Source organism: Anguilla anguilla, chromosome 9, assembly GCF_013347855.1.
Source record: "Anguilla anguilla isolate fAngAng1 chromosome 9, fAngAng1.pri, whole genome shotgun sequence".
NCBI lineage: Eukaryota > Metazoa > Chordata > Actinopteri > Anguilliformes > Anguillidae > Anguilla > Anguilla anguilla.
In genome coordinates, this window is record NC_049209.1 from 32,566,782 (window position 1) to 32,580,821 (window position 14,040).

The 14,040-nt window shown below is 43.2% G+C and overlaps 1 protein-coding gene and 1 non-coding gene across 4 annotated transcripts in view; one reads left to right on the top strand and one right to left on the bottom strand.

Moving 5' to 3' along the window:
• The window catches only part of LOC118235731 (calcium/calmodulin-dependent protein kinase type II subunit alpha-like), an 85,447-nt gene that overhangs the window by 68,375 nt on the left and 3,032 nt on the right, over positions 1–14,040 (top strand). The window contains exons 14-18 of one of the 3 annotated variants that reach the window (XM_035433446.1): positions 1,366–1,398; positions 1,988–2,036; positions 10,179–10,254; positions 11,818–11,912; positions 13,460–13,702. In XM_035433446.1, coding sequence (XP_035289337.1) covers positions 1,366–1,398; positions 1,988–2,036; positions 10,179–10,254; positions 11,818–11,912; positions 13,460–13,692 — 486 coding nt within the window. In that variant the 3' untranslated portion in view covers positions 13,693–13,702. The remainder of the gene's footprint in view (positions 1–1,365; positions 1,399–1,987; positions 2,037–10,178; positions 10,255–11,817; positions 11,913–13,459; positions 13,703–14,040) is intronic. The other 2 variants (XM_035433445.1, XM_035433447.1) reach the window with 2 other exon arrangements.
• trnas-gcu lies at positions 11,083–11,164 on the bottom strand. Its single transcript has one exon. It is a non-coding gene; the product is annotated as a tRNA-Ser (tRNA).

A 14,040-nucleotide genomic window follows, 5' to 3' on the forward strand; every position in this document is an offset into this window, starting at 1 on the left:
AGATTATAAGATTTTAACTGAATGACACAGGCTGGAATGTTAGACATTATGGCAGCAGGGTTTAATCAGGTTTTAACTTAAATCTGAAAAAATAACTACAGCAACTCTTTATCACCGAGGGTAAAGAATTCCAAAATTTCAATAATTGGAAAGGTTGTCTGGCTGATTTTACTTTTTATGAGTGGACAGTCCCTTCTAGTGACTGATCAAAGTGCTGGATGGGTGTTTTTGTTCATTTCCAGATGCTGCAGTAGTGCTTGATCTTTGGCTTCAGCACTTGCTTAAACTGTATAATGGGTTGTTATGCGCTTGTTTCTGTTTTTGACCTGCTTGTTGAGCAGGAAGCTAGATTAAAAAATCACTGAGCACATGATACTTAAATGAAATGAAATGAAAATGAAAAAAATGAAAGTAGATGGTTTTGAGAATAGTGACTGATATTCAAGCAACTTTTAAGTTCTAAAAGTATGGCTCTGTCTTCCTCTCCTCATTCCAATTAAGTTAACGGTGACATTTTCTTTGGAGAGATTGACTGACTGTGACTCTGAAACTGAACTTGCATTGATGCTGCAGTTACACTGCCTGGTCTGTAATTCCGTATGTTGGAAGATTCTCCAGATTTCTGCATGGGTGTCACAATTATGTTTATCATATTGATGCTTGCGTTCCAAGCATTTAGGAATCTGGCCTGTTGAATGGCGAGATTAATCAGGTAATGCAGATTGTGTGTGTATACGTGTGTGTGTGTGTGGGCACATACGTATGCATACATGCATGAATTTGCATCTGTATATACATGTGTGTATATATGAATGTGTGTGTCTGTTTATATGTGTGTGTGAGTGTGTTTGATTATGTGTGTATGTGTGTGCATATACGTATGCATACATGCATGAATTTGCATCTGTATATACATGTGTGTATATGTGATTGTGTGTGTATGTCTCTGTGTGTGAGTGTGTGAGAGAGAGAAAGTGTGTGTGTGTGTATATGTGTGTGTGGTGTCTGATTTGAGGGTATACTCTTAAGCAGAGCGGAGTAGGCAGTGGCCTTTTTGGGGGATTAGTCAGGAATGCTGAGTGGGGTGCTGGCTGGACGGGAGAGTGGAGTCTCTCTTATCACAGGCATGCATGTCTAACTGGACCCTGGAGGTAACTGCAGAGCAAGGAGCTGGTCAAGAAGGGCGGCGTGGTCTAAGGGCACGGCACGTGCTCACACACGTGTGCCGTACACATGCATACACACGCGCAAACACGTACAAACACACACCGTGGATCTGTCTGCTTTCCCCTTCCGTGGTATCCTGGTCTTGGCCTCCATCTCATCCTGTGCGTTTCTCTTTAACCCTTTTCGTTTCTCTTCCAGAAAAGGAAGTCCAGTTCCAGCGTCCAGCTCATGGTGAGTGTGCAGTACCCTGAAGGCCATGCGGCAGCTCAGTCGAGCGTGCCACTGCCCCCTGACTCCCCCCCTCCCCCCCATCTGACTGCCAAAAAGCAGTAACGAAAATAACAAAACCAAAAAACAACAACAGAAGCAAAGCAGCAATAAAGCTGCCACTAAAAAATGGAGCTGGACTTTCTTTTTTTTTTTTTGTTGTTTCAATTTCATTTCACCTTCAATGTTTTCAGACCCCATCGCTTAATATTTATCCGGTGGTCGCCGTGGGGCAAAAGGTCTGTCCAATTTAGCTGTTACCCTTTCTGCTTTCCTATCGTACCTTACCCTGTCCTGTCCTACCCTGCCCAAAAACACAGTGACTCACACAGACAAAACAGCAGCTCAACGGACGATTGTTTTTTTTTTCAAAGGTGCCAACTTCCAGAGGACAGGAGGAGCAAGAACTGTTTTTTTTCTTCGTTTTTTTTGTTTTTTCAGGGGAGGGGGGTTAAACTGTGAACCCAAGCCTCGCTCCGTGTAGCGAGAAAAACTTCCAGTTTCACTGTTCGAATCATGACGAGCCTGACATGGTCTGTCATGTCATTTGCAGGAATCTTCGGAGAGCACCAACACGACCATCGAAGACGAGGACACCAGAGGTAAGGCTGACCGATGGTATGAGGTGAAGTTAACCCCAGTAGAGCTCAGATTCTGGTCTAGAATACTTTCACTTTTCAACCAAAATTCGCCCCTGGGCATAGCTGCCGATTCCAAAATAGGGGAGCCAAAAAAAGAAAGCAGCGTCCTCGGTGGTTTACAGTTGGAGTTGTACTCTGTAGTCATGGCGAAGCTTTTAAAACGTACCTTTCAACGAGAGGAGACTAAGTGCTGTAAAACGTACCTTTCAACGAGAGGAGGAGTAAGTGCTGTTGCTCAGTGGCACAAGTTCTCTTAAGGCTGCCACGCCCATGATGGCTGTTTAGGGCCCCACGGCCACCAGGGGGCACCCTAATTATTGTAAAATGTATACACATTACATAATTTAGGGGGTTGGTGGCCTCCAAATCAAACCCTTCTTCGACCCCCTCAAAGGCTAGGGCCGGGACTAGTTACAACTTAATGACATTTCTCTTCTAGCTCGATCAGTCATACCTAATCCAGTACCCTATCGCTGTTTAAATGGTAAATGGACTGCATTTATATAGCGCTTTTATCCAAAGCACTTTACAATTGATGCCTCTCATTCGCCAGAGCAGTTAGGTGTCTTGCTCAAGGACACTTCAACACGCCCAGGGCAGGGTTTGAACCGGCAACCCTCCGACTGCCAGACAATCGGTCTTACCTCCTGAGCTATGTCGCCCCTGTTTAAAGAGGTGCTTAAGGCATCAGCTCTGAATTGCCTTCCCAGTTCAACACAAGGCACAATGGGGTGCTAACTACTGTGCATTACTGTCTTTCCTAAGAGCTATAGACTGCACATTTCTTAGTTTGACACAGTCTATCTTTGATACAAATCTTGATGCCTGCACTCCTGCATTTCAAATACGACCTTCCAGAAATGGCAGGTTCTATGATTTATTAAAATATCCTGAAAGATTTGCAAATAAGCTCACCCTCTCAACCCTGCTCCACCAAATGTCTTCCTGAAATCCACTCCTGCGTCTCACAGAAGTCGTATCCTACGTCAGACTGTGCTTGCCCACTTCTTTACACAAAGCTGGGCCGGTAGAGTGTACATGGCCAGGTCTTCTGTGGTGCAGGTCGCTGTCAGCAGTGGGCATCTTATGAGGTGGTCCATGGTCTGTGGCTCTGTTTTGCAGTCACACATGATTGAGCGGGTGGAATATCCCCATTTGTGAAGGTTCGTCTTATATCTTCCCGCTGCGACACGAAGACGGTTTAGGGCTTTCCAGTCCACCCACTTGTCTTTGGGGCCTGGAGGGAGATGTTCTGCAGGTGCAATCTTCATGTCTACCGGGAGTGGGCTTTCTGCAAGTCTTGCCTTCCAGATGTTGAGGCGTTCTTCTGCTGGTGAGGTGTTCAGTGGTTCTACGGTTGTCAGGAAGTTTTTCCTAGATTTCAGGAGACTTGGTGGAGATGTGTGGCCATGGAGAGAGTGTCGTTCATCGGTGGTCTGTTTTTGCCTTTCGAGTCTGCTTGCCACTATTCTCCGCACTTCTGGGGGAGCAATGCCAGAGAGTAGGTAGAGACTGCCGGTATCTGTAGGTCTCAGGCAGCCAGTTATACACCTACAGCTTGTATTGAGAGCAGGATCCAGCTTTTTGGCATGCGCAGATCTTCCCCATACTGGACAGACATATTCAGCGGTTGAGTAGCAGAGGGTGAGTGCTGTTGAGCGTAGGGTGTTTGGACATGCTCCCCATCTCATACTGGTGAGCTTGCTAAGAACAGTGTTGGGTGTGCTCACTTTTGCCTTGCTCTTTTCAATATGGGTCTTGTATGTTAAACTCCTGTCCAAAGTTACAGCTAGGTAGACTGGGTTTGCTGAGTGTTGTAGGTCTATGCCAGACCATGCTATCTTGAGCTTGTGATTTGCTTCCCTGTTCTTCAGGTGAAAAGCAGAGACTTGTGTTTTTGAGGGGTTCACACGTAGCATGTTCTCTTCATAGTAGGTGGTTAGGTTTGAGAGGGAATCAGTCAGAACTTTCTCCACTTCATTGAAATCAGTGCTTTGAGTGGTAATACAAAGATCATCTTGGCTGGTCGTTTGTGTAGATGTTGTATTGAGGAGGTGCCAGAAAAAAATTTGCCTCCTATTTCTACAAAGAAGCGTCGATTTTGGAGCATGGCCTCCATCAGTTCAGTGAGATGCATGTCCTTGGTGATTTCCAGGATCTTGCACAGAAGACGTCTATGATTTACAGTGTCATAGGGAGCTGTTAAGCCAGGCTGGGTTGTCAGCAGTAATATACCTTAGCTTGCTCAATTATCCTCAGTATTTTTCTATGCAAAACCATGCTTTGAGAGTCTGTAAGCCTTTGCAATGAGGAAAATGCAGGGAAATTCAAATCCGAGAACTGTAGCTCTCTTTCTTGACTAGTATCACAACAGTGCTTTCAGTACAAACTGCTTTTTTTTTGTTGAAAATTGCATTGTACTGTATGTGGCCTCATTCAGGGCAGAACATACCCACCCCTTGGAAGGTCAGAAGGGTTGACTCCTTTCAAACAGACTGTGACCATCTGCTCTCCCACGCTTATGATTCAGTGTGTGCATTACAATATTAACTCTTTAGCTGCACGTTACCTTAGAGCGCATTAGCACTCTAACTGTTCTCCTGCATTATACAGTGAAGTCCATAAGCTTGATAACCGGTTCCCTATATTATAACATCCAGTGCATTAGCGTGCTAAATCTTCCCCATTCGATACAACATTGCAGTGCATTAAAATAGGTAATTGCTAGTAGGTACAGAAAGGCTTTTGTGTTAATCTGGATTTACAAATTAGTCTGTGCCTAATTTGTACAGTTGAATTCTGCATTCTGTTTTAACCATTCTCTTTGGAAAATCGTTCATAAAGAAACAAGATATGTCACCGATACGAAAAAGTAATTGGCTGACCACAGGGGAGAAACAAAAGCAGTGTGTCCTGTATGATTCCTTTTAAATAAATTCTTCTCTGGTCCCCCTTGGCACAAGAAAGCTCCAAGAAAGAAACTGTCAAAAAAGACAAAGTATGAAATACAAAGCATTTCCAGATTTTATTCTGGATTTTTCAGGATGTCACCTCTGTATTGGGGGAAAGCCCTCATACAGGTTCCATATCATGTGGAGAAAAGCAAGATGCCAAAGCACTGGAGTCAAGAGGCAAAATATAAAACTGCGACTATCTTTCCATGCTTGTGGGCACGATCACGGGTATCACTATTTGTAGAAAGCTGCGCGTCTGCATTTAGCTCGTAGCAGGCATGATTTCTGAGAGAGGAAATAATATATAGAATGGCGTCCTGTAAATGCCGTGACAATCCGTCAGACAATCGACAAAATCCTCCAAGAGAACGAGGTGGAGGCAAACGAGGTCATCGGCTTCTGGAGTGTGGAAGTGGTGGCAAGTTGCAAGTTTACCTGCCCTTGATTTGATAGCCCATTAGCTAGCCATCTCATTAGTTAGCTATTTAGACATGCCACTGTTCAATGGCTACATGAGCTGATCTATTAAAGTTGTATTTCACAACACAGCTCAATATATTAGTGTCTTTATGGAAGTTATCCATGATCATAGTAACATTGTTAACATTAGGCGAGCATAGGCCTATTTTGTGAACATGATTACATGTTACAATATGGATATTAGAAAATTAAGTGAAAATAAATTAACATCATATTTTCAATCATAACGAAGAGATTTTAAAATATAACCTGCTTGAAAGTAGTGGAGTCAACAGTATTTCTTCTTGGACTTTTCAAAGGTTCTGACTGGTTTTACAAATGGCGAGGAAAAATAGCCCTTTTCTGAAGAACGCCCACCGTACAGCCCAGCACTTGTAGCAAGCCAAGAAGCCGATAACGTGGCTTGCATGATGGTTTCAAGAGGCCATTATCGCACTTGATTATTATTGCAAGCACTCAACTGGTCATGTGACCTAGCTCCAGGAGATGGAAGGGGTTTCAAATTCCCCACTGATCACGATCAAGGAGCTTTTCAGTGTTCGCCTTAAGCCGCGTTTCCACCAAAATTACCCGGAACTTTCAGTCCCAGGAACTACTTTACCAGGAACTAAAAGGTTCCTTCAGCCAATGGTTGTCTGCGTTTCCACCGGGGTCTAAAGTACCGCGAAGATTAGGCAAATTAGCCCACTGACGTTGTCGTCGGTCCATCTGTCATGATATCTTCTGTAACCCCATACTACCACCGAAGTAGCCTACATTATTTTCTAATAACCGGGACAGCCCGGAGGGGTTTATTCCACTTATATACAACGGGTTACCAACAATGACTATATATGGTTACTTTTGTATTTATTGATTTTCATATATCCTCTCAAACACATTCATTAACAGCAGAAAACATGCACACGTTGTAAACAATTTGCTGTTTTATTACTTTCTCGTCGTCAATTCCATATAGGCTAATCGCAAAATGACAAGAATACAACGAAAACTCGGACTTGCGTGAAAATGTAAATTAGTAGTGGTACAGCCACCGTTTGCTTTCCTTCGAAGTTACTGCTAGCCGAGCAGCGAAGTGTGCCCTCCAAATGCGAACCATGCACAATAAATGAGTCCATAGTCTTCCTGGTCTTTTCGTGGAATTGAAAAATGGCAGTAAAATTGAGTAAAATTACGGCAGTCTGAAAAAGCTAAAGGGAAGATTACTAGAATTAACCTGTTATTTTACCCGGATAAAAAGTGCGGAAGGTGATTTCCAGTTTGCTTGTACTGTATCACCAATGTTAATTATGCAGAACTACCGCATACCTCACATAACTGTATCAAACGTTTTGAGTCAATTACAACGGGCTAACAAAGAAAATCCGGAAGAAAATATTCAGCAACCGAATTAATCCGTTTGAATGTTTTGGTAGCCTACGTAATATGCTGTCCCAGCACGAATGTTTAGCATTTTATAAAACGAATAGCCTACTAAAGCAAGAAAAGAACAGAAGAGCACACGTTATAATTCCAAGACGTTGACAGGCTATAACCAAAAGTAGGCTACTGCGCCGCATAACATACAAGTTTGATTTGAAGTTATTATGAAAATTAATTGGTTTGCCGCTGCATATTTTCAAACATGGCGGGTAATGGCGGAAAATAAATACAACACAAATGCTACGAGTACTCGACCAATCAGAAATGTTCAGCGCTGCAAGCTCCACCCAAAAGGTTCCTGTACTTTCGGAAAGTACTACCCCCCGAGCAGGAACGTTTTGGGGGGTAAAACAAAGCCCCCAGAACTACATTTAGACCCTAGTTCCTGCGGTGGAAACGCACTGAGTTCCTCAAAAGGTTCCTAGTTCCGGGGTATAGTTCCTGCGGTGGAAACGCGGCTTTAGTGAGGTATTCAGAAGCCTGGAATCAATTGCAGGGGTCTATTTGAAACAGGTTTCTTCCTTTGAATTCTCAGGATTTATGCCAGCGCTGGTAATGTGATGGTATCACAATTTAGACGGAATTGAATCTAACATGGATGTTGCCACTGTTAACTCAACCCTGGAGGCAACAAGAAGTCACCTTAAAGAGCCCATGGAGAAGGATGGGCCACAGAAATGAGTTCTTGAAAGAAGCTGGTGGCTCATTGAGGCAACAAAATGGAGTCAGTATCTGTGACTCATCTGTTTAAAGGAGCCTTGTGTGATCAGTCAAAACTGAATATATTGAAAGCAATTTTGTGGAGCAACTTGACGGAGGATTTCCTAAAAGCACAACAGATCTTATATCTGCCTTTCCAGTGCTTGCACATACAGGATGTTCTCATTAGAGAATACAGGATGAGGAGGGTATTGGTGAGCGTAATGCTAACTTTGACAACACCGAGCAGCTAACGCTGAAGAAGCTAGTCATGGCAGAGAAGTATTGCAGTAGCGCTCTGCCCAGGCTTTTGTGGTCATGTCACTTACAGTAGTATGCCCAGATGTGGAATGGAGGTTCAGGGTACAGGACAGGGCCAAATCTACGCAGGAGGGACCAGGATGGGCCTAATCGCCCACAAGGACCACCCCACAACATTTCAGGTTTTTCTTGGACATTCAGCAAAATCACTCTTTTTTACATTTAAGCTTGCTGCAAGTTACCAACAGCTTTTATATCCGCGAATTAATATTGCTTAAAATCACAATGCAATACTGTGTGTAGAGAGATCAATAAACATATGAAAGGGCTAAAAACTATTGAGAATAACACTGCATTTTTCCTTGGTTGCACAAAGAGCTTTTCAATTAAATGTGATGAGTAGCAAGCTAGCAAAGAAGGTCTGTGTTTTTTAATATTTATTCTGGGAGAATATGAACCATTGTGAATTTTTTGTGAATTAGACCTCACAACAGACCTGACTCACTCTGCTACATACAGCTAGCCTACAGTTTGTCAGCAGATCTTGTTAGCCAAAAATGTAGTGGATAGAGCAGTTAAGCATGCCCAGGAGCATATAAAAAACTAGTTTGATGTTTCAGTCATTAATATTATATAATATTAGCTTTTTATTGCTCATTATTTCAACATACTAATTCATTATTCATTATATTCATTATATTATTTTATTAGTTCATGAGTCAAATTAACTAGCAAGCTGTATACTGGTCTGCAGTGATGTACTCATGATCACCTTTGTCTGTAACACCAATAAATGGTAGTCATGGTGCATGTATGCAAGCATTAAATTAACAATACTTAAGAAACAAATGATCATGAATTGTGATGAAGCAGCTGCTGAATCAGGAAAATTTTATAAAATAAAAATGTGCAATTAAAAAAAAAAAAAAATTTGGATCTCTATATTTGGTTGTCAGGTTCTGTTGCTAGTGTGGTTGCCATATGCTTGCCTATTGGGGTACAGTATGTTGTTGTTTCCATGATTTTCATTAATTGGCAGGTTTTGTTACTGTGTGGGTTGTGTTGCTATGGTTTACAGTTGTCAGGTCACATTACTGTAAGGGCTGTCAGGGGTTTCCATGGTTTCCATTCATCATTGGATTTTATGCCTGTGAGTTATATTGTCATGATTATGAGGTCAGGGATTTTTTTACAACACAATTTCATGACTAACAAATAAAATTAATTGAATTATTAAATTGTAACATGAAAATTTGTCATTATGATTAATTGTCTGGTGACAATATTCAAAACAGAGGAGGTATTTGCTGTAGTGTTAGCTTTGTTCTCGTGATGAAAAACCAAATATTCATTTTGATATACCAGGGTCAAAAATATCCCAAAATTTGCCTGATTCTTTCCTTATGTTGACCCCCTCAGATGAGGTCCCACCAAAAATAATTTGGACCCCCTGCTAAAATATACTGTATTTCCAAAACTTGAATAGACCTCAAGTTCTTACCCTGGTTTAAATCCTTTGACTGCTGAGTTTCATTCCTGGAAAAGAACCATGGGATTTAACCCTTTTAAGAGTAGTTTTTTTAAATTCATAAAATGGTTAGAGTTTTGCATCAGGCGGATCTGGAGTCGGTGTTTAATGAAGGGGAGGATTGTATGAGTGCTGTGTGATCTCTCTCCGCCAGTGTGTCTCTTTCCCTGCGTTGGTGGGAAGAGAGCTATTTCTCTGACTGCGGGCAGAGCCAACTCTGCTATCTGTGTGGGCGGCACACAGCCCCCGCACTCTCTCTTATACAAACACACACATGCTCGCTCACGTGCACTGTCACACACAGACACATACACGCACACAAACACACACGCGCACGCACATGATTGTACACACACTCATGCACACGCACAAACATGCACACACCCGATTGTACACACTCATGCACACACATACACACACACACACACTCATGCATGCAGTGTCACATGTATCACATGTAAACATACACTTATGCATTCACACCCACACAAGCTCATGTAGCGACACTCATAAAAAAACAAGCACACTTGCAAACATACATGCACAAACACACACACACACACACACACACACACACAATTTTGTAAATTTTCTTTTTCATTTTCATTGAAATGGACAAATAAGTGCCCACAAAGACAGACGAGCTGGCTCTGCCTGTTGCAAATGAAATAAATCTCCTCTCGCAATCCCCCTCAGGGCCCCTGGTCTCTTACTCTCTCCTCTGTGTGGGGGGTAATGGCTGTGTTTTCTCTCTTACAGCGAGGAAGCAGGAGATCATCAAAGTTACTGAGCAGCTAATAGAAGCCATCAGTAATGGAGACTTTGAGAGCTACACGTAAGTCCCAGGAATGATGCAACTCTGTGTCTTTTTTCTTTGTGCATTCAGGCTGCACGTAAGTCCCAGAATGTCATCTATTTTTCATTAAGATTAAACAGGCTACATGGAAACTGAGGCCTCTTTCATAATCCCTGATTATACAGTGTCCGTTGTTTTGACTGATTAAAAAAAATGTTTTATGAATGTTGAGGATGAATACAATAGTTATCAAAGAAATATCAAGAAAATAGTTTGTTAAGAAGTTAAAATTAAAAACTGCAATAATGAAAGCGACATGCTCAATACTATAGGCATTAGCAATCAACAGCAATGGATTCTGGACAATGTGGCTTATCACTGCTCCAAAGACTAACTGTGATGAGGCTGTGATGCTTTCTAACCTTTTATGTGATTTAGACATTAAGGACCTGATTTTAAGACTTTTAGTGTGTGCAAAACCTTATAGCACCTGCAAAACTGATAGCTGAACTAATGATTGCTGCAAAGCAAATACCATGACATTACATTTTATTTGGCAGATGCTTTTATCCAAAGTGAAATGCAACATGAAAGTGATGAAGCTACTAGTGCAGGGGTGGCTAATCCAGGTCCTGGAGAGCCGCAGGGTCTACTAGCTTTTGTTTTCACTCGGCACTTAATTGATCAATTAAAGCAACTGATTACAGTTAACTCACCACACCTGTTTCTTTTGTCTAAGGCGTTGTTGTATTTAAGGTGAAAACAAAAACCAGCAGACCCTGCGGCTTCCCAGGACCAGGGTTGACCACCCCTGTACTAGCGTATCACTAAAGAGTGAGAACTTCAAGATACTAGTAAAGACATTCTCGACAAGGATGGGATTCGAACCCACGCGTGCAGAGCACAATGGATTAGCAGTCCATCGCCTTAACCACTCGGCCACCTCGTCATATGCATCATTGGTCATGTTACTGGTCATGTATCACACCCACCATTGGTCATGTTATTGGTTTCCTGAGCCAAATGTCTTAGTAAATCGAGCCCTAAAACCTGTTTTTATTCAAGTGTGCTAAAATGATTGCAAATGATGATGGAGGAACCACTGGAGGGTAACAGGAGTTTTAGTGTCCAACACAAAGAGGGTACAGGTCCTTTAGTTCAGTCCTGTGCGAAATTAGTACAACCGTCTGCCCCAATGAGACCACACATTGAATCTGAAAGACCCTGGGTCCTCTGGGGATATCCCAGTGTCTGGGTATGGATTTCAACAGGCTGTCCGGACAGTATTAGGACAGCTGATGTATCCAGTACCTAAACCGTCAGCCGACGTAGCGGTTCCCGGGGAAGGATCGGGTTCCTTCACAGAGTGTGACATGGCGTGGTAACATGGCAGTGCCAAATTTCTGCCCACACCGTGCCACGCCACCACCTCAAAATAAAATCTGCCACAACCACCGCACTGTCCGTGCTGCATAAGAAAAAAAGCCATGCGATTTTAAAATTATTTATTCAGTTATTGTTTTTCCAGGTCAGTTCCTCCTCTTGCACTTCTGTTCTAAAGATAGTCCCCCCATGCCCCCTCCCTCTCTCTTTTATCCACAGGAAGATGTGCGATCCCAGTGTGACGGCTTTCGAACCCGAGGCCCTCGGCAATTTGGTGGAGGGCCTGGACTTCCACCGGTTTTACTTTGAGAACCGTAAGAACCATTGAGCCTGCTCCTTTGTGTGCTGTGTGCTGGATGAGAGATTGCTGGCATCGACTGCACGCCTCGTTAGCCCAGAAGAAACCCCGGGCTCCATCAGGGATTCCTTTAATAAATCCCCACTGCATTAACCTGGATCTCTTCAAATAAAACCTCCACCAGCTCCCCGCATCAATGTCTGTTACCCACGATGCAATTTTCCCCGATTATGTACATTGCATTACACTAAGGATATAGCTCTGTTGTAAAAAAGTGCTCAGATTAAGTGTGCTTGCTAGCGTAGTCAATTATCACGAAAAATAAGTGACTTTAACTGCAGCAAATTTCTTGTAATGTGGTCCAGCAAATCAGAGGTACATTAAGAAACAGGGGAGAGAGTAAAAAAGGGCAAACCTATGATGTGTGAAATGAAGAAAAGTCTGACTAATCTTCAGGGTCCGTAACCACCGACGTCCTGTACGTCCTGAAGATATGATCTGATATGATATGCTTGTGGGCTCTATGGCAGGATCCTTGTTATTATCAGCACTCGAGGTTAATTGGTCGATGTTCGCGGTTCATTCCCCGGCAGAAGAGGAAATGGCTTTAAATGGGCGCCGATAAGACCGAGAGCATGGCGTACTGACAACCGCTAAAACGAGGGATTCACTCTGCCGACTGCAGTGCTCCCCCACCCCCCAAAACTCTGCTAATGAGGGGACAAGTCAGAATGGAGGGTAATGCGAAAACAATTATATTATCTGTAAATTAGTGAATTTAAAATCTACATGCAGTTTTGCTTCGGTACGTTTAGGACTAAATTTGAAAAAAAATAAATGGAAGCTGAAGGATTGTTCAGCTGGGCCTGTTCACTGCATGACCGACGAGGAGCTTTTGTCTGCGAGTTACATCAGTGTCGTGTGGAATTTACAGAGAGCCAGGGCCATTTTCTCTCATCAGAATTACATAAGAGCAGCACTAGCTGCATCACAGGAAGTGACTGAGGGGAAAGAAAGGAATGAGAAAGGAATGAGACTTTCCACAGATGCGGCATTTTATGACTTTCAAAGGCAAGGTTTCTGAGACGTGTTTCTGAATGAGTTTTTCCTTTGAGGCCGCTTCCCCTTCACAACGCTTTGCTGTGCCTGTAAGTGTGTCGGGAGAAAGCAGCAAGCACAAGCTTCACAACCACCTCAAGGCCCCGGGAAACTATTTTTATTCAGAAACCAAACGCTTTTTTGTGCTGTATCTCAGAATTTTTATGACGTTCAATCATGTTTTATTGTGTTTAATAATGTTCGATGAGGTAAGAATGTGTAATCATGCTTAATACTGCTTATTAAATTTTAATAGTAGTAATCGTTTCAAGGGTTTTTTTTATAGATGCAAAGCACCTCATGGATCACTCACTCACTCTATCACTCACTCCCGTTTAGCAGGCTGAAGATTATCCACAAGGGGGAGCTATTAGCACTCAAGCAGCTAATTCCAGGCCGGGGGTGCTACGTAAGTGCTTCACATCAATGACAGTGTGTTTCCTTGTTTTGTTTTGCTCCTGTCAGTGTGGTCGAAGAACAGCAAGCCGGTGCACACCACCATCCTGAACCCGCACATCCACCTGATCGGCGAGGAGGCAGCCTGCATCGCCTACATCCGCATCACCCAGTACATCGACACCAACGGCATGCCGCGCACCGCGCAGTCCGAGGAGACGCGCATCTGGCACCGGCGAGACAGCAAATGGCAGATCGTCCACTTCCACCGCTCCGGGGCGCCCTCCGCCATGACCAAGTAAATCCTCCGGGGTAACGTTTCTCCCGCACGCCTCTCTGGCGTCCACTCCCCCCCTTCTGTTGTACGCTGATATCAGAGAGCATTTGGCCAGTGAAGGATGCCCCCGCCCCCTCTATAGCCGGGTTCCTCTCGAGATTTCTTCCCAGTGGGGAGTTTTTTCTCACCGCCATTTCAGGGTTTCCTTCCCACTGGGGAAGGAAACCCTCAAATTATTTACCTTACGTACTTGCTATTTGGGGGTTCAGGCCTGGTGTTTGCTCTGTTTGATGTGTCTCTTGCCTTGCAACTCTGTGAAGTGTCTTTGTGACAGTTCTCTGTAAAAAGCGCTATATGAAATTTTTTTTTTAAA